Source organism: Struthio camelus, chromosome 2 (genome assembly GCF_040807025.1).
Source record: "Struthio camelus isolate bStrCam1 chromosome 2, bStrCam1.hap1, whole genome shotgun sequence".
Classification (NCBI taxonomy): domain Eukaryota; kingdom Metazoa; phylum Chordata; class Aves; order Struthioniformes; family Struthionidae; genus Struthio; species Struthio camelus.
Window position 1 is genome coordinate 94,547,786 of NC_090943.1, and position 24,274 is coordinate 94,572,059.

At 43.0% G+C, this 24,274-nt stretch overlaps 1 protein-coding gene across 1 annotated transcript in view; it reads right to left on the minus strand.

The window, feature by feature from the left end:
• Window positions 1–1,384: 1,384 nt before the first annotated feature.
• The window catches only part of SCGN (secretagogin, EF-hand calcium binding protein), a 33,617-nt gene continuing 10,727 nt past the window's right edge, over window positions 1,385–24,274 (minus strand). The window contains exons 3-11 of the mRNA XM_068931642.1: window positions 22,311–22,403; window positions 21,965–22,054; window positions 20,675–20,731; window positions 19,794–19,871; window positions 9,300–9,355; window positions 7,869–7,914; window positions 7,695–7,754; window positions 7,083–7,151; window positions 1,385–3,861 (exon numbers count right to left, since the gene is read on the minus strand). Of these exons, the coding sequence (XP_068787743.1) occupies window positions 3,733–3,861; window positions 7,083–7,151; window positions 7,695–7,754; window positions 7,869–7,914; window positions 9,300–9,355; window positions 19,794–19,871; window positions 20,675–20,731; window positions 21,965–22,054; window positions 22,311–22,403 (678 nt within the window). The 3' untranslated portion in view covers window positions 1,385–3,732. The remainder of the gene's footprint in view (window positions 3,862–7,082; window positions 7,152–7,694; window positions 7,755–7,868; window positions 7,915–9,299; window positions 9,356–19,793; window positions 19,872–20,674; window positions 20,732–21,964; window positions 22,055–22,310; window positions 22,404–24,274) is intronic.

Below are 24,274 nucleotides of genomic sequence, written 5' to 3' on the forward strand. Positions count from 1 at the left end.
AATCAAACAGGCCAACACCTTACTTGGATATCTTCAGTATATTTACAGTAGTGAAGGCATCATGGTATGTAAATGCTTTTGTTTTCATCAGTAAGAAGTTTTCACATAACTCATATATCACAGGCGTTTTTGTATAACTATTCAAATGTGAAATAGCATCTCATATTTCTGTATGTAAGGGAATTCGCATTTCCTGTAAAAGTACCTCTTGAATTTGCAAATATCTATATATCCACAGCACCTCAAAGGGATGAAATCACCAGAGTTACTGCTAGCAAATCTGATACCAAGGGGCCTAATAGATCATTCATTATTGAAGTGAAAATAATAATTAAAAAAAAAAAATCTCTGCAAGCCAGGAACATGGCTTCTCCATAGGAAGTCTAAAAATGCCTGCCTGCTGTGCTAGCATTGACTTTTAGAGGCTAGAGGGTTATAAGCCCTGGGCTCACTAATGATTGCCTTGCTAACCTTTGTAACATGGGCTCAAATCCCGCTGCCTCTACTGACGTTTCATTTGCTTAAAGGGGAGCTGCATGTCACTAGGCCTGGAGTCCCGCAGGGACCACGGCTCTCCCTTACAGCCCCTGCGAAAGGGCAGCGTGCATGCCTGTTTTCCTGATCCCTCCTCACAACTCCAGAACATTTCCCTTTGCCATTAACCACCTTCTCGCAGCCCAACCTTTAGCTTCCCAAAACCGCGTTCCCAATGCCCGTGAGGCAACGTTATCCAGCCCTGTCTGCCTCCGTCACGTCATCCTCGCCTGCCTCCCCAGCCCAGTCTCTTCCCAGTCATCCCCTCGGCCCCAGCCCAGCCTCGTCCCCTTGGGACATTTTTAGTTTGCCAGCGCTATGCAACTCGGACTAGACATTTAAACACACAATAATAAAATAAAAGGTGAGTTCCTACCCCTACTGAAGGTAGTGGTGGAGCTCCCATAGCCAGGGGTTGCCAGCTGATCCCCTGACCTCAAGGCAAAGCTTTTCAAGAGATTTCCATTAGGCTCGTCAGATATAACCTTTTCTCCTCCCAATTTTATGAGCTGCACATGTTCTAAAAGCCAAAAATGCTTTTGCCCTTGAAAAAAGTCAATAAGAGATGGAACAATTTAAAGAGAGAGCTGATACAACATATTTGAATGGCAAATTAAGGTCTTTCAAGGCGAATAAATTTTGCAGTAGAAATTGGGCACTTGGAAAACCAGAAGCTTATATGAAATACCCTGTTTTTTTCCCCATTAATTTATGTTGGTGTTTTGTTCTCAGTTTGTTATAATGGGATGTAATTCATAAATAACCCAGAAGAGCTGTCAAACACAAAAAATAGGCTAATAAGAATACAGAACTAAATACATTCTTCATAAAGAACTCAGAAGAGTTTCTTATACAAGCTTTTCATGTATGTTGCCCAAATACTCTTTGCTAACATTTTACAAAATGCTCCTGTAAACTCACTTAGAGTTATGCAGTAAAACGAGTTGCACAAATCTACAGAAAAGAACCCAATATTAAAAAAATCCACAGATTTATACAGAAGAAACAAAATACATTCTGACAACAGCATACCAAATTCATTACCGCTTAGCACTTGCTGAAAAAATTATTGGCTAAAGAGAATGTGAAAAGCATAAGGTTTCAATAAAGAGGTGTTATATAACAACTCTTGTAATAAGAGCTGTGGTTGCATATACTCTCTAAAAGACTTACTCATTTTAGGATAAAAGCTGTCACATTTTTGGTGAGGCAGGACAGGATTTTCTTGAATGTACACTTTCATATAGCAGATATAATTCTACTGGTATCGATATGTTTAAACAAGGGCAAGACAGAATGGACCCTTTATCTTTGAAAAGTACAATAGCATAAAAAAACATCTAAAAGTGGAAATATGTTGCAGGTCAGGGTATAGACATTTCTCTCATACCCAAAGTACAGGAAACTATAGACTAAGGAAATAATAAAAATGAGAACATTATAAAGGCAGAAAGAAGAGAAAAACAGAAGGGTACACTGAAAAATGCAATTGTTTTGGCTGATAAGCCATATCCCATGAAAGGTATGATGGAAAGACAGTTGGCGTTGTCCCCTATTATATTTTGTTGCAAATTATTCAGGACAATGATGTTTCATGCACTCCTGAACACAGTTCTTCCCTCAGAGGGATGTATGTTTTCATAAGTAAAAGTGCACTTGTGATGGTTTGTGGATCTACCACTAAGGACCGATTTCTTGTTTGTGTTTTTTTCCGAACCATTGCGAATCTGTGTTATTGTGGTTGCGATTTGTGTTGCTGCCAGGGCGGGTAAAAAGTAGTTTAAGAACTTAAAGCCCTGGCTCAGTGCAGTGCATGAGCATGTGCTTAGCACTTATACTGTATATGAGTTTATCATCAATGTGAATGGAGAATGAACATATCCCTAGAGTTATGTTTTTCAGTGCTTTATTGAGCCAGCATCTCCATCTGTATTCGTGTTGCCTGAAGGTTACTTCTGATTAATATTGATAGAATAGAGTGAAAATTGAGTGTTCCATTGTACTATATTTCAGAAAGAACATTACCAGGAAAAAACTTGCAGTGTCAGATCTGGGTCTCTCATCTGTAAGAGACATAAATGCTGGAAAGGTTGAAAGTTCTGCCAACAATCCCCTCCACCCCCAAAGCTGTCTCTTTGGAAATGAAAGAAAGGATTATTTGAGGATGATATTGCAGGTGGTGCACTTTCTAAATATATGGCCGAATTATTTGGAATAGGGAAATACACGGTACAAATGATGCTGCTGCCATCAGACTCCAAGGTTACGCATATGGCCCAGAAGTGATGGGAAGTTTTCAGTTCAGTAAAGCTTGTAAACATTTACTAACTCCTATAGGTTTAGAAAAAAATAAGCATACATTTCAGAGCTTTGCCCTAATTAGACTTCTGTCCTTCTAGCCTTCAAATTTATGGAAACCTTGTATATTGCTTCAGTATGGGTCAAAAGAAGGGCTTCCTCCAGAAATGATGTTACTCTGTGACTTTGTCCTGGAGGTGATACTTTCTGTTGTGTGTGGTTTCCCCATAAAAAGAACCTACCATGTTTTATTTCCTGGCATACTTAAAACTTACACTTGATAGACCTCTCCATTTGATGAGTTTTACATAAAAGGGCTACCTTATGTGGTCTATAAGTCTGCAGCAGATGGCTTTCCATACATAACACATTAACTCCAATCTACTATATTTTTTTAACTGTCGTTTTTTATTTCTGCACAAATACACTGTCATCCATCCAATATTTTAAATGGACAAACAAAGCATAATGCTCATTTTTTTTACCAGAATAGTGGCTTGACAACCATCAAAAAACACTTAGCTGCAGTCTGAGAGCACTGATGTTACATTTTTAAGGAGATTTGTGTCCCCTATTCTAGAAGACTAGTAGGACAGTATTTCATGGAGGCAGGAGTAGAACAGCATCCCCCTGTTTTGAGAAACTGGTATGCTTGTAGATAGAGATACCGTTAAAGAAACCCAGAAGCAACAGCATCTACTGAACACCACAAATCTAATTGCTGAGTGGAGAGGCCCTCCACGTGTTTCCCATTCTGCTGCATCTTTGTACAGATGCTCTTCAGCCTTGCAGCTAGGTGCCCTTGTTCCCCACCTCCCACACGGTCACACAGCACTGAAACACTTCTACGAGGAGCGGCAGGCTCACACGAGGGAAGCACAACCACAAGCACAGTCACGTCTATGGGTTCGTTTTAAGCCCAAGACACAAGGCCAGTTCAGATTTTTGAATTTTTCCATCCTTGTTCACATCACAATGGTTGAGCAGAATTTGGCGGAATTTATCCAGGTCTACTCCGCTGATGCTGGGCTGGAGACAAAAGAGAGAGAGAGAGCTGTTGCTGAGAGAGAAAATACCTCTGGATTTTTTTAGCCTTGCGGACCAGTGGGAATTACAGAGATAGGGAAATACCCCAAAGCGACCAAATGGCCTGACCCCACATCGACTCATGTAAGGTGGGGAAGTGAACAGCGAATGAAGAAATGATGGCCCTGCAAAAACTGAATGGGTATGGTTAGGCTTAAGGGACTGTAAATAACTGGAAGGAAATCTAACATGATTTTTTGTCCTTATCCAAGACCATCATATCTGAGCCATATGACATGAAAGTCTGTGGGAGGATGCACGTGGGATATAGAGCTCTGCACTACTAGGCCTGAGAAGAACTTTTTCCAGAGGAGAAAAAAATTCACATACACAACTTGTGGTGCGTGAGGATGACGAGGATGAAGGCCCTTAGGGAAGGTATGACTCCCCCTTCTTTGCACACAGGTACACAGAGCATAAATCCAATGTCCTGTCTCTCCTCACACCTATCCCTACGTATTGCATGGCCACACATACGTACATACACAGCCAACATATGGCCAACTGGCTTTTCATTTTGGTTCAGCCACTGTCATGGTTGACAGCACAACAGAACTTTCTCTAGCAGTGTGGCAAATGTGAAAAGTATGTCAGAAAAGATTACTGTCTTGGGCAAGATGAGTTTTCAAAAGAAGTATATTATATATTTATGTGGCATTATCTGACATCATAACTTATTTTGTTGTTATTGGATGTATCTATCCAAGGTCCAAATGTGGCATATAGTCAGTTATAGTTGGAAATGAGAAATTGAAAGTGGCTGGCAGGGAGAAGGTGATAGGTTACAGGAAGCAAAGAGTAATACCCATCAAGTTTTCAGAGACTGAAACCAGATGCCATTATACCCAGCTGTGTTATTAACCCATGGACAGATACAATTCCTCTAAAGACAAGCTCTGTTAAACACGAGTCATTATATAGATTATAGGGGAAGCTGCTGGTGACCTCTATAGTTAGTTTTCTGAACACTTTTCATTATAAAAGATTCTGAAGAATCTTTTCTTGGAGAAGCCTTCATACTTCTCACTATTTGCAGAAGTCCTCGGTATTTGGCAGAGATTTCTACTGGGCTACTCAAGCACCTCTCCTTCATTCTGGGAAATTCCAATCAGAGTTCGCTGAGATCCAGAGGACTGAGAAGTACTTTGTTGTTGTTGTTTTACCTCACTTACATTCCTCGGGAAAACTGCAGCATCAGGCCAGAATATTCCCAGTAAGTGAAACAATTCCTGCTTTCAGAGCCCCCACTGGAAAGCAGGCAGCAGTGCAAACATCAAGGAGCTCCTGGGGTAGATGCAGCAGCCAAATAAGGCATAGACAAGACCTGAGCTGGGCTCCCTCTTTGCTTATCCCTGATGCAGACCATGTTCTCTGTGATTCTCAGTGCTTATATCTTTTCTCCTCTGTGGACACCATATACTACAGAGGAGCTCCCCCAGAAGAAGAAAGAGAGGCCAGCTGGACTCCTTACAGCACTCCTCCAAAACGCAGCAGAGTTTGCCAATTGCTAATCCCTTTTCAGGGGGTAATGCATGGCCCAAAAGTGCCCCATGCTTCTGAGAAGTAAGAGAGAAAAACAATCGTTTGCAGGTGGCAAAGGCAATTGGCACCATGAGCAGCAGGTTCTGTGGGAGCACTGAAGAATCAGTCTTCAAATCACATTTACTGATCCAGAATTTGGCTACCTTCTAGTCTGAGCTTGTCTCAGTCCTTTAGTGTCATGCAGGAAGTGGAGAAGTCTCTGACATGAGGCTTAAACGCATCACGGGGTGAGAGATGTCCCCACGCTGACCTGCACTTGGTGGAGGCTGCTCAGAAACTGAAGCTGGACTGCCCCACAGGGCTCACTGGCCAGGGTTGACGTGCTCAGGGAACAGGCTGGATTAAGCGACAGGCTCCACACTCAGCTAAACAGACGTGGGAGCATAGGTGGCCCTGCAGGTACCATTGCATGGAAACACAATAGCTCAGGCTCAGAGAGAGCCAAAGAGCACGCTATTTGTATCAAAAGCTATACATTGGAGCACATCTGGAAATGCAACGTAATCCAATGCAGATGGAATCTGCTGTCTGTAAGAAGCTCAAGTCACACATTGGCCGTAGTATTCCTGATTAGTGGAAAAGAGCACATAATTTTCAAGTGTAGCCCTGTGATGAGCTAACAAACCATGAAGTCAACAAGTGTGGTAAGGATCCTAACCTCAGTGAAAAGGAAGGAAAGAAGAACTTCTGGTGACTGACCCATGTTGACACAGTCACATTAGCTAGGGCACTGAAGAGGCAAAGTTTAACAATAGCAATTGTTTTTGTACATATAAGCCTCTGTACTACTGTTACCACATTCCAACTGTAAATTGCCTTGTCCCCCATGAACAGCCATGAGCCAGGAAAGATCTCCAGTTTGAAGACAGGGTTACGGGGAGAAATGACTTGCTTGAAGCCAAAGAGAGTTTCTGTAGCAGAACCAGCTCTCTAGAGACCTATGCTGGAGTTTCAGTCATCTGTCTCCTGCTTACCAAGGTATGTTATGGAATATCTATCTCCAAATCTGAGTTAGCAAAATCACAGCCATTAATGATCTCACATTTGAATTTCCTGAATTCAAAATGACCAAGTTTGGTGATGTGCTGGGAACCTTTGGTCTGTACTGCTGTCAGTGGGAGCTGAGGGCACTCAGCTCCTAGCAACGCTACCTGTTGTTGTACTCAGGAGGGAAGTAATATGAAAAAGCAGAGGCACATATTGTTTATTCTAGTTTCTCTTTAAGCTTACTCAACACCCTTCAACTATTTCAGCCTAATTTCACTAAATAAAACAATGCATGTGTATGGGTGGAGTAGGCAAAGACTAAATTTTCATTGCATGTTTGTGACACTGTAATGTCTGCCTAATTTAGAATATGAGCTAGAAGGGACCTTTCTTAAATATAGTCGCTTACTAAAGCCATATTGATTCGTGAGGCAAAATTTTTGCGACATGGGCAAACGGTCTATAGTATTTGTGACAGTATGGCATAGTATTGTGACATTAATTTCCACCTCTGATCAAAATTATATTTGACTCTAGCTTCTCATTAGCCTCTCTATTTACATAACGTTAGCAAAACAAGCACCCTCCTCTCTGAAAAATACAGTACTAATAAATACAAAGGACCATGAAGCTACCTTAACCAGTTCCATCATATCTTTGACAAAACCATCCACTTCTGGGCCTTCAAGGGCTCCTGTTTTACTCTGAAAGGCAGAAAAAAACAAAAAAAAAACTTTCAGTAAGTGAAAAGACCTACTGACCTACTAGTCAGTAGGTCTACCCGGGCTCTGTGGTGCCAAGATCCCTTCCTTCTCCCCAAACCAAAGCCTGAATCAGACTCCTTAAATAACTATAATAACGATAACTTCAGTCCTGGAAGGGATATTACTTTTCGAGGTGGTGATGTAGGTCTCAAACTGTCAGAGACTGATAGAGCTAAAGTCACCATTCCCTCTACAAGCCTTGCTTTTCGTGAAGAAGGGCACTGCTAATGCAGCAGCACTGCCCCCGGGGCAGTGGAAAAAGTAAAAATGGGTCCTTCCCAATGAGGTCCCTGACCATTTCTCACTTCTGTCCCCGCTCTTTGTGCCACAGCCTGGTGCCTGGAGCCCTCTGGCCCATGGGCTCCAGCATAGCTACAACTGCTGCGGGACAGCTACAGCACCCACAGGGATGAAGAAGTTTTAGCAGTGGACGTTTCGTCTATAAAGTCTAAAGAATGCAAGAGAATAGCCTCTGGGACTCACAACGTCGTAGTGTGCAAAGATTTTCTCAAAATCTCTCCTTCTTTCTTCTGTGCTGCAAGCCTGCACACAGAGAGGACAAGGAAATGAAATATGAAAGAAAAGATTCAAGTCTGGGCACAAGTTATGTTAACTGAGAAAAACGTGATGAATACTTTAAAAAATACTGCTACTTACATCCATTTTAAATTGAAGAAGGAAATTTTCCTGGAGTGCCAGAATCCTGAACAGGGAGATATAAATTATGATCGTTGTGATCTTTCCACTTTATCATCTACATGCAAACTATTCTGAACTATTCTGGTTCATAAAGCATAGAGATTTTCGATTGTAGGCTTTTTAAAAAGAAAATCACCAGAAGGGTTATTTATAGAGGTCTGCTGTGTGAACATATGCCCCCCTCCCTGCCTGATGGGGGAATTGCAGGCGTTCTTTGCTTCACTGAAAACATCTTTCTTAGTACTCTAGCTCCTCACAGAGTATTTCCGATGGTCCAGTGCAATGGAGGCTGTCAGCATCTGAAGCAAGAGCTACCAGACAATTATTCCTCTGTGAGTGGATTGTTGTGCTACATAAAGTAAATAGCAATTTATCACTATCCTTTGGAGGAAGAATTGCTGGTTGTAAAAGCAAAGGACAAAGTAATACTGGCCCAAGAACTGACACTGCACAAATTCCTCTCCTTTCCTCCTCCTCCCTCCAAAGCCTCTCACAACACTGATAAAAGTTTTTATCTTTCCAGCTGCTCTGCTAAACCCTGAGCTTTTTCTGAGCCTGCAGTGCAAAAACATACCAAACTGCGTCTGCAGGCCACAGGGCTTGGGAGGTGAGAAACGTGTGCAGAGCAGAGGGGAGCCTCAGCTGGAGTGGGGTAAGGGAGCAGCCGGGGGACCATATTCAAAAGGAAAATGCAACAGAGCGTTTGGTATTTTAAGAAGGCTGCACCTGTACTTTTAAAGTCCCAGCCAGCCATTTCTCATATGTTTATGCACATGTGTGTACTCTCTATCAGTGAAAATCATTAAGATGCCTCTGAGGGATCTGGGACAGAAAAGAGGCAGAGGCATATGCCTGATCCCCAGCTTCATTCAGCTATATCCTGGCCTCTTCTCCCCAAATCCTGCGCTGCTGATATTTGCAAAAACCCTTGCAGGGGCACCTTCTTTCCTCCAGCAAACAACAACATTACTTTGCAATCCCCACTGCGTGTGATGATGTGAAACAAATGCAAAGCTGATGCATGGCTGTGAGTCTGCTGAAAGGGACTGCAGTCCTTCTTTTTGAGAAACAGCACTACTGCCTGCTTCGTGACCTCCTGGGCAGCATTAGAGAGGTCACATAAATTATTCCAGAGCACGCCGATAATGGATAAACAGGTCTGGGACGCTCCTGAGTGTCACTGGCTCTAGGCACTCACAAACCATTGCTGTGGGGACCGTGCTGGAGAAGATCCATGATACCTACATCAGAGTAACCTGATTTAATTTGAAAAGAGGTAGGATTCAAATGCATATCTCCACAGAGAGATATGTTATTGCTGTAAATTATTGCCTCGCCTGGATCTGCTGCTGCAAGCTGAAAAACCGTCTCAATATTATTAAAGCCTACCTTGCCAGGTCATTCAGGTCCAGCCGTCCATCTTTGTTTCTGTCAAAGATTTTCATCTAAAAATCAAGGAGACAGAGCTGCTGTAGGAGAGTAATCGTAAGGCAAAGAATGAGGAGAATGCGCTCATAAACCAGCCGAGGTACATTTGGCTTTACCGCTGTGAGGGTACTGGGGAGGCTGGGCAGATGGCATGAAACCGCAGCCCTGACCTAGGGAAGTCAAGGTGGTCCTCAAGGGGCCCTGCGCAGCCGCCCTGGGAAGGCAACCAGTCAGCAGGAGCGTAGTGGAGAGGGACAGCCCTGGCTCCCCGCACCTCCTTCCCGCAGCCCTGGACTGCACCCTGGCCAGCCACCCAGAGCCAAAATCCTGGCCTGGCATCGCTCCTGTCTTTTGTGGGGAGAACGGCAGGTCTCCAAACAGCGCCTTTGGGAACTGAGCACTGGCCTCATCCTTGTCCCTGGAAAAAATGGGGAGGGAGAGAGGCTTAAAACTCTTCCAGCCCGACTTCATCATTATCTTTGAGCGTTGCTATGGCTACAGAGCACCTAAGGTGCAAGTGCCTTCTACCATAGACAGGCGAGTCAGGGTGTTAGGGTGCTAAAGCCGGTAAGCTGACTCAAAGCCTGGCATGGGAAAGAACTACGACTAGGTGGAAGATTCAGGCTGCCAACATCAAGAGGTTAATCTGAATAATACAAACATTATCTTTTCCTTAATATAATCTTTTGGGTGAGTCACCACCAGATTTTTTTTTCTTAGATTTTGTTTTTTATGTTGTGTGTTTGGCACTGTGTTTCTCTGCCAGGTACAAATAAGACTCATTTACATAGGAAAGGCGAGGTACACTTAATGGGTTCAAACATGAATAACTTATGGCTCAAAGTTGGAGGAAAAAATATAGTCCTCATTTTAGTGGGGAAAAAAATTAATATTCTACTTAGATTAATATTGTACTAAGATGGGTTGCCATTCCTTCTCAGATGCTCAGAAATGGGATATCCCTTAATCTTTCAGGAATCTCATTTGCTTATTTTGGTGGCTATAAAGAACTAAACTACCCCAAATTTATGGTGCAGTTACACACCTCCTGGAGAAGGCACATATCAATGCACTTCTCAGTATGCCTGAAAGGAGAGGACCGTCGCTGTGCCAAGACCAAGGCTGACCTCTCACGAGCACCAAGGAGACCAAGGGCAGGTCCTGAAACACCTCCTAGCAGCGAAACTACCTCAGAGCCTGAAACCTGCAGGGAGAGAGGTGCTTTCTGGAGAGCTGGTGTTTCGTAGGGAGCCCAGGCGTAAATATGATGCCTTTTCATTAGCCTTGCCTTCTGCCTGCCCCTTGCTTGAGGAACGGCAGTGAGGCTGTAGCCATCATTGTACTGGATTTAGATAAGATTCTGCATCAGGATGTTATTCAGTTAATTATTCCAAGTGATTTACACTACTGAGGTTTGGATGGGATTTTTAAAGAGCACTCAGTATAGGCCCACTTTTCTCCTCACTGAAAGGAAGCGCAATATTCCTATGGACGACTGAAGGCCCATATCGGGGCCTATAGGAAAATCACGTCCTGAGAGTGATGGGGGTACTCAGTGGCTCGGGGAAGCCACATTCCTGTTTCACCAGCCTCTGCTGAGCGCCTGCTCCATGCAGAGCTGGTAAATAACACAAGTAACATTTCTGAATCTGCCTTCCCCCTTTCTTACCTTAGTTACCTTTTTCTGCCCTGCCTTCTGCCTCTTCAGTTGTCCTACCGTGGCATGGGGCCATTTCCCTGGTCTTGCTCATGACGCATGGGGTATAGGCGTAGAGAAGGAGATACCCATGCTAGCCCACTTGCACAGAGAGAGTCTCCACCACAGGTTGTTTTACAACATCCAACTCTGGCTCCTACTCTGAAACACACTCCACAAAGGATGTGTGTGGAGGCCAACCTCTATCAGTCGGCAAAAGAAAGTGCCAAAAGTTGCATGATAGGAATACTATAATCCCTAGGCTCTGTAGTAACTTAGGTGCTTTTGAAAATGTTTCTCTAAATCCCTCATTTCAGATCACCAAGGAGCAAGCGTTACCCATACAGTATTCACAGATCTAAAAGAAATCGCCATAAAGCAGAGTGCCACATATGGTGGGGGAATACAGCATTTTCCGAGAAGCAGTGGACTAAGCTTTCCTGATGCAGCTGGAATGAATTCTGCCTGTCTGAGATAGGGCAGGATTTGCTGAAGGCACTTGCCTTATCTTTTCTTTGTGTAAAGATACGAAGTCCTTATCAAAGCACACTAAAAATTACTGCCTTTAGCACTTGTTTAACTTCACCCAGATTCTCCTACATATTTCTGAGTTCCTGCAGATATTTTTTATTTTCCACCATTTTCTGTGCACCTCAGAAGTGCTCTCTTGAGACTAAAAGCCTATGTTTCAACCTAGGAACTTCAGATTTAAACAGATATGTTATTCTCTCTGCAGTGCCTCAGGAGAGCAAATACATAGCTCTTCTGGGGGAAGTTCAGCTCCGTAACCTGCAGGTCCTGACTTCTGTACAAGCTTGCTAATGAACACCTATAAATGCTGACTATGATGGCAGTTCTGGGACCAGGACGGATTTAGTTCTCAGCTCAAGGAGCAGATTTGAGCATGTTTTTCATTTCACATAGGCCAGTCTGAGACAAGCCATGAGTTTCTTTTTCAGTCAAACATCTCCTCAAGTCTCACTGTCTTTTCTGTAAAATAAATAAGTGCCCTAGCACATCTATGCTTTTCTTGGGACATGCAAGCATCTTGCCTACCCTGCATCTCTGCTACGTAGTGAGTACAACATGTTCAGGTTTTGGAAGTCACAAACAACCATGAGAGGCTGAAGAGCTTTGTACACTCTTGAGGAAATACTCTGGATTAGAGGTAATGGTTTAGATGTGAAAGCCTTTCTGCTTCCTTATCAATCTTCTGAGCCAGCAGTTTTCAACTTCATCCATTTCTGGACCTTTTACAGTTTTCTGACAGAGGCGCAGACCCCATTAGAACAGGTTTAATGGCAGAGGTCGTACATTCCTTAGCAGAACACTTAATGAAAAGCAATGTCCCCGAGCGATTTGCTTCGTTTGTACTCTTTGAACTTTACATTTAACTTTCTGCAGTTTACCATGTCTACTTACATCTAACTAGCTCCCCTCTCTGACCTGTTTCACTCGGCTCTGCTTTTGCAACATGAAGAGAGAATCTTTGCATTTTCAGATTCTCTTTTGCCGCCTTCTGCAACAAGTATCCTCAACAAAATCTTCAAATGGGTTTAATATTTTGCTTGCCTGCACTAGTCAACAAAGGAAAAAGAAAGTCTTGCTGGAAGAGCTAGGCTGAGCTAATTCTGAAATAATGAATTTCACATGAAAGATGGAAAACATGCAGTAAAGACAGAATAGTGTTCACTGCATTAGTTCAGGTACCACAGCTAATAAGATAGACCTAATCCTATTATCTGAACAACTGCAACTCATACCTACCCACTATATGGCAATCTTAGGATGCATTACTCAGGAAAAGCGTGGGGTAATGTTATTAATTAAACTTTCGGATTTCAAGGATACAGGTGTTTGATCTGATCGGATTATTGTGTACACAACAAATGATGGAGGGTACTCATCCCCTATGATGAAGTATACCTCATGGGAGAAGCAAGTAGCTATTTGAAATTATTATGAGATTGTTTCTAATTTAAACTTATGCCTTCACTCACCATCTTGTTGGCATGTTAAAGTTGGCAGACTTTCCGTTTACATGCCTGAAAGGTATATTTATGCTGCCAGACTTGTATGAAGCATCTCAGTGTGGTTAAGGGTAAGGCCTGGCATGTTTAAATAGCACTCAGTTTTATTGAAAGCTTTGCCGTATCCAGCACTATGTTTTTTAAAATGATGCATTTGTTTTACTGTCAAGCTACCCGATGTTTTAAAGTGTTTGCACAAATTAATTCACTGACATTTTAATGGCAGTACACCAGGGAATTCTTAGTTCTGTTTGTTTGAATTCGGTCCATGAACTCTGAGGCAGACCGAGCATAAATGAGAGCTGGGTTGGCAAAACAAGAGTTGTTACATCTTGCTTTTTTAAATGCAAAATCAAAACTACCATTGGCTTTGAATTCAGCAGGGAAAATATCTCTGCTTTCTCAGTGAGGCATTGTAAAGAAGGCTGCTGAAATACTGAGATGTGAAAAACAAAAGTATGCTTTGAAGAGCAATCTGAGGTTACAAATCTGAATTATTTTCTGTAAGAGAGGTTAGGAGAGAAGTAAACAGCCAAAAAAACCCTGTGATCAGTGGAATTACTAGTGCCTGTCTTTGAATGTCTTTCTGTCCGGTTCTCTGATGTGTGAAAAAGTATTTTTCCCTCAGGTGGGACACAAAAAGAATTGTCTCTTCTTTATCTGACCATCTAGTTTCATAGAATTTGTATGAAATTTCAGTACCCCTAAAACAACTATCCCCCTGTCAGATATAACAAAAATCAGCTAATGAATACAAAAGCTACCAAGGGGATATAAAGACAGCCGCATGCCCGGGCCGTAGGGCTGCGTATGGCTAGTTTCCTGGGGAAAGGACAGAAACCCCCAGGCTATTGCAGAAGGACAGGAGGGCCCTGTGGCCAGCAGGTTGTCCTAGAGACAAAATCCAGTTCTTTGCCCCACCAGATCGCCTGTGTAATCTAGACAAACCATTTAGAGAAAGCTTTCTAAGTGTTTTCATTCCTGAAAGACCATGGAGTTATCTACTGGGATTTTCTGAAGCCTGCAGGCACCTAAGCTCTTTTGACTTAATCTTTAAGAAAGCTTGGGCTCAAAGGTGATTTTTCTGCTTCCACTGGCTTGTGTCAATGGCAATACTGGATGGCGACGGTGCCATTGGGATTAAGTCTAGAAGGGATACGGGAGCCAGATTTACCTCCATTTTATTCATCACCAGTATGAGGGCTCTTTCTCTATAACACGCCACAAAGCTGCCGATCAGCAGCAAAGGGAATTGCCCTGGCCCAAAGCCACAAGCGGCTCTGGGGCGCCAAGGGGGTGGCCGGGATTAGGGGCTGCGATGGTTATGGTGCCGGTGCGTGGGATCTTGGATCACTCTTGGGATCACTACAACCTGACGGAGCTGCCCAGGAGGGCAGCCAGCATGGACTGCTGCCCAGAGATGGGACATACAAAGGTGCCAGCTTTAAGCCCGCGGCCCTTTCCGCTGTCTGTACTCCGCTCCTACGGTATTTCTTAGACTTTAGGGATTTTGATCGCAGCCTCTTAAAGAACATGCTCTGTTCAGGCTCTAGTCATCTTAATAAAGATTTGCCTTTCCATTGCACATAAAAAACTTCATTAATATAGGTAAGCAAGCTTGGCCAATAAGATGTTAAGGGCCTAAACATTTTTATTGCTAAATAAATAGAAAAAAACAGGTAGATATTAGACAACTGGTTCAAAGCCACAAAGGATATCTGTAACAGAATAGGACTCACCTGGATTTTCTGTGCTCTGACTTTCTTTCCTACATAAGCATACAAACTCTGGCAAAAAAGCACAGACAGATATGCTTTCACAGCCAAAGAAGCACTGCTAGCCTTGCCTTCGCAGGGGGCACAGCCAGCCACCATGAGAGCACCAATAATCCATCCAATGCAAAATAAAGGTAGTACACAAATCATGTTTGTGGACACAGCCCACCTTCCAGGTGCCAAGGGAACCTGTTTTCCCTTGAACTGAAAAGACTAAGAGCCCTCACTTATCTGAAGGCCCCCCATGTGAGGGCAGCGAGGGCTCGATATATGTAACTCAGTCCTCAAGAGAACTTCTGTGCGCAGATACGCATGGTAAAACTGTGGCATCGTTATGGTTGGTAGGCTTTCTATCATTGACCTCTCTGGAGCTAAGAGTTCATCCTCAGTCATCGCCATCTACTAATTTTCAAATGCTGTAGTTTGTCATTAGTGTAGACTGAATTACTAGTCACTGCACTTACACTATTGCCTTCCTAGAACTTTAGGTTGTGGAAGGCAAAGACAGTATTCTGGCTTTGGGGTTGTTTTTCTTAACATTACGTTTTGTTAAAGTATTACAATGCTCAGTTAAAGCTGAGTCTGATATAATCAACATAAGACAATGCAAAAAGTGAATGTCAGGATTCCTATGTGACTACTTCAGCAGTGCATATAACTTAACTTGCTGAAGTTCGAGCTGGTAATGAGCTTTCCCTGAATGTGGCTTGCAGATGTTGGGACTACAAGCTAGAAGTGGCATTCTGCTATCTGGGAACCTATGAATTATCAGTGTTTCTATGAACAAGGTAATAATATATACCAAGGTGCAAAAAGCTGAGTGAGAATTTTGTTGGAGAAATTTCATCAGAAACTATATTTTAAATCTGGTTCATGTTCAGGCTTTTATAATATTCTCCTTAGTACATGGCTATATGTGTGCACATATGTAGCAGCTGTCACTCATGAGAAAATGTTGGCAAACTCATGAGTTTGGTATTCATGGGCTGAAGCTTCACCAGGAACCAGAAGCCCAATAACAGCTGTACTTTGGGAGCTGCAGGGAGAATAAGAGAGGTTGTTAGTACTGCTGTCATCCTGCTCCTTATGATGAAGCGGAAACTAACTGTGCAAGTTTTCATTTCTCCATGCCGTGTTACTTCCGGAAGGCAGAAATATTCCCACTCTGCTTTTGAAACCCTCCATTTTCAGTAGTACCTGCCCAGTCCCCCAGAGCAACCCTGCAGCACCCCCATGGAGTGGTCCCATTGCTTGGAGCAGCTCGGAACAAGACAGGGCTTTGGTTTGGACCCTGAGCAACGGCTCTCGATCTATGTCCGTGGGGAGAAGACAAACCCACAGATCATTTTCAGGCTTTCAGAGCTGTGAATGATTATATATCTTCTAATGCAATCGTGTTTGTGTAAATAAATATTAATACACACTTAATGACTACTAATGCAAACCTTTATATAAATGGGAACAAAAGCTAATAGGAACTCTGCCTACCAAAAGGGACTTCCTTAGCACAGAATTGCTACTTTAATTCCCTCATGAAGAAAGGGAATTCAAATATTCTTTCATGACCATCACCAGTGGCTTTAGTGCTCCTTAAGACTTGATTTAATAGACATATAGGGCACAACGCTAATAAATTCACTACCTATTTTCCTCCCAGGACTTTATCATTTGTTCATCAAGTCCCCGATCTAAATCAGTGTTCTTTGAAGAAAGAATTTCAAAGTCACAAAGAAGCAGAATATTCTGTTGGCAAATGGCTTCTAAGCAACCTGATAAAGTGATGCTCCTTTCCTGGGACAACCAATGTAAACATGTTAAAAATGGGAAAGGGTTTCAAGTAATGGTGAAGCAGAGCACTACCCCAGGGACACTGTTTCCCAGCCTGCGATACTTGAAATGGCTAAAGAGGAGGAAGTGAGGGATGTATTTTATATGTGTATATATATATACATGTATATATATTTATATGCATAAATGTACTTATATCTATTAAAATGTATAAATGTGTGCGAGACTGTATATGTGTATATATACACACACACCCCTATATGCATGTGTATTTGTACATGCATGTGATTCAGCAAAGTATGAAGAGCCCAAATCATAAATCTAGAAACACGCCTGGATCTAAAATCCTGTTAAGTCAGTGCGGAGCCTTCCCTAACATCAGCGAGCTGATAACTGGAGCCTTAATGTGTGCATTATCATCACTCCTGGCTTCTTTACTTCTGTCCCCTCTTCCCTCATATCTACTCAGGCCCATCACTTGCTGTGCTATGTGAGACCTAGATCAAAGAGAAAAGGGCGTCTGCCTTCTTTTGTGGAGGCACTGGGGGCATTTCTGGCTCCTCAAAGAAAAACAAACAAAAGTGACTCTTGTAAAAGAAATACTTTCTCCCCCTTTCCAATTTCTTTTCATGTTCTGTATGATCATTCATAAAAGCAGAAGCCATTTGCGAGTAGTTTGCACTCCCTGGTCAGTATAATATCTGCTCAGCCTCTCACCAGCTAAAGCTGCAAATACCTGCCACAGAATCAGAAGATGCTTTTTTTTTTTTTTTCACGCTTGGCCTATCTTCTTTAAAACAATACTTCCTATCTTTTCTCCTTTATCCACATCTCCAGAAAGCTCTAGGGTCCACTCAGTATATCAGCAGCTGCTTAAGATGTGTGCAGGCGGCTGCAGCGCGTGCAGAGCAGAGATGGGTAAAATTCCTATGGAGACAGACGGGTTTACAGCTCCCCGGCATGCAGCTTATTCCCACCCAAATGTTATTACAGCGGCACTTGAAAGCCTGGGCAGGAGAAGTGGGCCACTGCGAGAGACCCTGTAGCTGTGCGCAGTAGAAACGTGTCCGGTCCAGGCCTTGAGTTCCAGACAGAGAAAAGGATGGGAGCAAGGGAAGGTAGGAAAGAAATATAAGTATTTCCGCTCTGCAGTAAAGGAATTGGTACTGCAGACTGTAAAAGACAGAAGAGAAAGTCTGTGAAAGCCTCAGGAATTAAATCTAAATAAAGCGCTGCCTTTGAGCAAAGTCAAGCACTATCACCGTTTTTTTCCCCAACAGCGGTGATGGTGGCAAAGAGTAACATGGGGACTCTGCACTTCTGTGGTTCCCTGCTCTCTTAGTGTAGTTTTAATACTATATTGCAAATACCAAAATGAGTCTTTCTTCCCTACTTGTAATTTTGCATGACAACTTGGAACATGCTCCCATGCGTTCAGTTAGTAAAACTACAGAGTATCTGCTACTGTACAGATGCGGTCTGTGTGGATGCTCTTAATTTGCCATCACGTACTGTGTTCAGATCTTCCATTTTCTGCAAGATATCACAGAGTAAGATCACACATGTAGGCAACTGCTGAAGAAAAGCTGAGGTGTTGTAATGTCACATCCTACCTTAACTGTCGGAATCTGGTTGCTCTTAAGTTTATAGTGCAGTATCACAAGGGGAAAAAAAACATCTGCCAAACTCTCATTTGCTAATAGTGGTTAATGTCCCCGATTCTTTCAGCATTGGTGCTGTGCAAAATTTTGTCTTCTTAGAGCAGATTTGTGTTTCAGAATATAGATTTCCCCACATATATGAAGCATTCCTCTTCCCAAATTGAATCTTATTCTGTACCACAGAGGCTATATTGCCTTTTTAAGGACACAAAGCCAATCTGTGAAAAACATGGGAACAGAAACCAGATCTCCTGGCTGTCAGCCCTGGGTTGAATCACTAGACCACACTTCTTCCCAACTGCATTGTTATCTAGCTGTATTTGGGGTGGCAGGAACCACTGTGTGTGCAATGGCAGATCTTTTTTGGGAAATTATGGGGAAGGGAAAAAATTGGAGGAAATGAACCGCCCAATGTCTACAAGCTTCAAATAGGTTATTCCTCAGCACGTGATCAGCGATTAGCCACTGGGGAAAGAAACCTTGATGGAGCAGTATAAAAGCCATTTGCTGCCTGAAAACACTACTGAAAAGATTTTTGTTCTACCTGTGTTTTCAAGCTCTTTCAGCTGCAAAATAATTTCTGTAGCCTATTTTCCTCTCCCTTCACTGACCTATAAATATGAAAAGAGGTATACTCTACAGTAATTGTATAGTTTTTCATTTTGCTCTAAAGGGTCACATTTTTAGTCACAGATATATCATGCATGCCTAACGTGGTATTGCAGAATATGGGAGCAGTTCCTCATTTGCTTGCCTACCAAGCTGCTTTGTAGGTACAAATGTGCCAAGAATATAGAAAGTCTCACTTGAAAATCGTTTAGCAAATTGCAATGGCAGATGTCTCTGAGTGGAACTCAAATGATACCCTTGATAATGACGTCATAAATGAGGTATTTTTCTTTTTTTTTCCCCTTCTTTGTAGATGGATAGATAGAGTAAGTATAGTAGTATAATAAGAAATCCAGATGACTGATATTAAAATTACATCAAATTTTATGTTGTTAGTAGCAGGATAAAAGCTGCCCTACAGTAAAGGGGGGGAAGAGTTGAAGCCCTCAAGCTTTCATCCTTCCAGCCTTTTGGGGAAGCAGCAGGGGGGCCCCCAATGCTTTCTGGATTACCTGCATGTTTGGGGAACCACAGGGTTTGCTAGGAGGGAGGGAGGGAACTGGAGGTCTGGCTGAGACTGAACATATCCTGAAGAAGGATGCATCTCACCGAGTTCCTTAAACGGGTTTAGAGCTCCGTTTGCTTTGGTGGAAAGTCAGGCTGCGTTCTCCTAATAAACAGCTCAGCTCAAAGCAAAGAGATCTGAAACGCTGTTCATAGCTGGTGCCCAGTACAGTGCAAAGAAACAGCGGGAGCATGTGCTGCCTAAGTGATCTCTTGGAGAAGAAACATCTCTCAAGAGGTCATCTGCAGCACCAAACATCTAGGCATTGATCCTGAGAGAGATTTTTAGGCAGTACTATTAGCTTAACAGCACAGCTACTAGCTTTTCTTACCATTGTATCAGTATATTCTTCCAGCTTTACCTCAGCAACCATCTTGTTATGCTGCAAGAAGAGATCTCGCAGGAAATCCTATAGTGAGGAAAGATTCCGATTTTACTCTTTAGAGTAAATTTGAGAAATAACAGCAAGAAATCAGATCCAAACTCCGCAGGGTTGTATGGATCTAATTTCACATTCCTGGTGAGTACTATTATCTTCAATTTCATATAAAGTTCACTTTTTCTCACGTGAAACATGTTTTTTTCCAAATAAATTATGAAGTAACCAAATTTCCCCCAGAGTGGACATACTGGAATAAGCCACAATAGAATAAATCCCACAGAATGCTTAAAAGAAAAGATTAGTCCCGCAGTATTTGCTAACTGATTTTAAACCAAGATAGTCTCCATTCTGCAAAACCCTGCAGCATCTGCTCAGTCTCTGCTAGGGCCCGTGCTGAAACTACACCCTGCGACTTCAGCGCCTGGGTCTGCAGCCTAGGAGTGGCCTGGCTGCCTTGAGGCATTGGAGCTGCCTTCTCTGAGCAGGGCTCTGCCTCAGTGGCCCTCGTTTGCAAATAAAACAAGTTTTGAGGAAGCTCTGAAAATTCACAGGCTCGGGAAGAGGTTGTGAAGAAATACAGTTAATGAAACAGGACTGCTTTGGCTCTGCTCAGCAGGGATGGGAGAAGCGCGTGTGCATCGCCCAGGAGCGAGAGGGACAGCAGGCAAGACTGCAGGGCCCCCAGGCATTGCATCCTCCACTGAGCAACATAGAAATGCCATTTATCAGCCACACAAAAAAGCAGCAGGTTGCTAAAACCAGTGGAAAGGCTCCCATTGGCATCAGCATGCAGCAGACCAAGCCCAAAGAGACTTGTTCGGATAACTTACTTTGAGCTCACCAGCTGAAATAAATCCACTGCTATCAGCGTCATAACTGCGCCAGATCTGAACAGGATAAATTGATATGACCACATAAATATTGTAGGCAATCATCTAACACATTGATAGATCATATTAAAGCTCTAAAGCAGAACTTCCATAATGAGCATGCTGTTGTAGCACCCAATACTTAATTAATTACAGACACAATAAACTTTCCACACAACAGCTTTTTACTCTCATTTAGATGTTGTACATATGTCATGCTGCAATCACTTATTTAACGCAGACACCCTTTCTGTAAAAGGAAGAAAGTAATGAGAAACTGCCCCACATATCTTACCTAATTTGTACGTGCAGCTACTCAACATAGGAATTTTCCAGAGTAAAAGTCAAGTCAGCACACAACTTGCCATTCATCTTCACAGCCCCCGACAATGGATGTGAAATAAAAGTAATTGCAAGCAGTCTTTGAAAAATCAAAATTGTGAATTTAAAGAATTTACAGGGAAAAAAGGAGCTTGTATTTAACAGCAGTTCTTGTGCCTGTTCTGCCAAAGACAAGTCTCTCAGCAAGTCTCTCAGTCTCTCAAATCTGCTCAGAAGCAGATTTACCTGATAGACCGGGGCGGGCATTTCTGTGCCCTCACTACAACCATTATGGTAGTAAAGACTGAACAAGCAGATATTTGGTGTCTGGGCAGGCAAACTTTGGCGACAGCGCTGAGCTGGAGTTTGCATACCTCCAAGCAATGATAGCAACAGAGGGAGCAGATTGCTGAAACTGCTGGCAAATCAGTGTGTTGGGGCAACAGGGGAGTCTCTAGATCGAAGGGAAACCCCTGGCTGGCAGCATCTCCCCCACTGCATTTGTGCAGGGAAACTGGGGGACAGTGAGCAGCAGGGGATGGGGCATGACCAAGGAAACCCTATTTCCCCTTTGGTCTCTGCTGGAGTGTGGGTGAGGACCTGCAGCTTTGGCTGTAGCTGATGACAGGGCTGGATTAATCAGAGGGTACTGCAGTAACCTTTCATCTCTGGAGGCAGGGCTAACCGGGGGTTGAGGGTGTTTGCAAAATTTAGTGAACTCACCGTGTGTCCCTAGTCTAGTCCTCGCTACCACCTCTTTGCTTTGCTAGTGAAAATAGAGTTAAACATTCTCTATCTCCACAGCTCAGAAAATGTTTTTCTTCCACAATAACCATATATTTTCCATGCTACAGTCTGCAAATACTTGAAGTGTCTATATGGAAACAGTAGCTGGTGTGCAAGGGGAAGCAGCAATGCAGAGATACACACCCGCATAAATTCCACGCTGTTGTCCAAGGGAGTTTCCCGTCGGAAGAGCAGCAGAAAGTTCTCATCGTCTGGCAAGATCATATTGGCAAGCTAAAAAAGACCAACCAGGGAAAGTAAAGATAAGAAAAAAATGTGAAGACTGGTGAGCTGATACAGGAAATAAAAGCTGGGCATGTTGTTGTCATGGAAACAAAAGCCAAACCAAGAGACCTGGCTAATGTAGTGCTCCACAGCTACCTCCTCCCCACCCAGGCTCTGTCTCCCCTGTCTCCCAAGTCTGCTCCAGCTCCCGATTCTCCCACCTCCCATAAAAGAAATACTGGGGTGGGGGCTGAGGGAGATATACCTCTTGGATTTGTAGGCGTCCGTCTGCAGTGACATCGTAGGTGGACATGAATTGCTCCTTCATCCTTTGAACCTTTTCTTCTGTGATGGCGGTCTGCCACGGGGGAAATGACACGCACGTGAAAATGCTGAGGGCGCTGAACAGTCTCCTGGAGGAAATCTCCCCTCACTTACAGATAACCCTCAGAAACATTGCATACGTTATAGTCGGTGGCTAATGCTTCTGAAAGCCCATAAACATGACAACTGGGGTAAGTTTTTGGAAATAAGTGCCATATGTAGCTTTGTAGCAACTAAACTTTCAAATGGAAAACCAGGGTTTGGAGACCCGAAACTCTTTCAGAGACACCTGCTTCTTGAGCCAACTGTTTCCCCTGTACCACTGGGATTTGGTTTCCATTATGGTGTATTACAACAGTTCTCACAATGCTCATTTTCATCTTATCTTATTCAGGAAGATGTCCTTATCCTTGAACTACATCTCTGTAACCCATTAGCTCACGTGCCTTGAAGGCAGCAGCAGAGCTAGATTGTTGCTTGTTATTACCAGTTGACCAGTTCCAGACCTAGTAAGGCTTTGGCACCAAGCCCTGTGCGGGTTTCTGGGTCAATGACATGGAATTTCAAACAATTCACACTCCCTTTGCATCTGTTCAACCCCATTATCAAATTTTATATAGAGAGGAGTTTTCAGGGTTTATCAGTTTAAAGGTTTTGGCAGGCATTACTGTGACAAGTGAAGTACTATGTTTAGTTTAGTCAGGCATGATTTCTGTTTAGCAGTAACCTCTGGTTTGCCTGCGCTGTACATGTGATTTCCCCAACTTGAGGAAAGTCTTCTGGTCAGAGAAGCTTCACAGATGAGCTGGGAAGCTCACCTAGATAATCTCTGTAAAGTTCTGTGAAGATGAGAACAGCCTGGGATTACTATTAAATTAATTCCAGAGCTCTTTGTTCATCATTTTCAGGTTGGGTCAGAGTGTTGAAGAAGTTTATTTGGCCATGGTATGAAATTAATTCCTGTGCATTATCATTTTATAGAAATTCTTTTTGGCTATTATTGAGTTTCAGACTATCTTTCCTTGCTACTAATGTGCTTCTGCTTGCGATCTGTGTTCTGGTTTGTTTTTTCCTTTCAAGAAGCTGTAATGACATCTGAAGATACCCTCTGTACCTACAATGGCCAGGACCTGGCTCCATCTCACAGTCTCGTGAAAGGTAGTCCTCTGTGAACAGAGGGAGGGTAGAAGGTAACTCAGAACTGTTCTCTATGTGCTTTTTGTAGTACTTCTACAAGAGAAAAAGTTAAGCCCTCCAAAGATTTTATCATCTCCACCTGAGATGGGTTTAGGAATACTGGTCCAGCAGTGCCTTCCCGGGTCTTCTAACCCAGTTTTTCCTCCCTTCATCTACTATTGCAGGCCATGAGGTTGTGCAGTCCTTTTCTTAATACTGTGACACAAAGCAATAAGTGACTTTCTTGAATTCACATAATGCACAGATCAACGCAGCCTCCTTGGCTGTTCAGAGGATAAATAAATATAAATCTTGTACCAGGAAAAAGACACTCTCTATTGCCCTGCATATCTACAGTGAGCGATGGGTATGTGTGTTCTGCTGCCCAGATCTAGCATGAACAGGCCTCAGATTTTTCACTGCCTTTGTGTGCTCCTTTAGGCCCTGATTCTGCAAAGCATGAACTGGAGCAGCAATTATGTAGATTTGCAAAAAGTTGCACAGGATAGGAGAAAAATCTTTCTGTACAGAGACAAACTTTCTTATCTTACTGTGCTAAGAGGTTTGTCACCTCTTCGCACAGTAAGAAGGCTGGGCTGCACGCACACAGCAACTGCAACAAATGTTCTCGCCTCACTTGAGATGGGAATTTTAAATCATCACACAGAAAACTGAACATGACTCCCACCTTAAAGCTTTTCTGGTCCTAGGCATACTCAATAGTAGCCA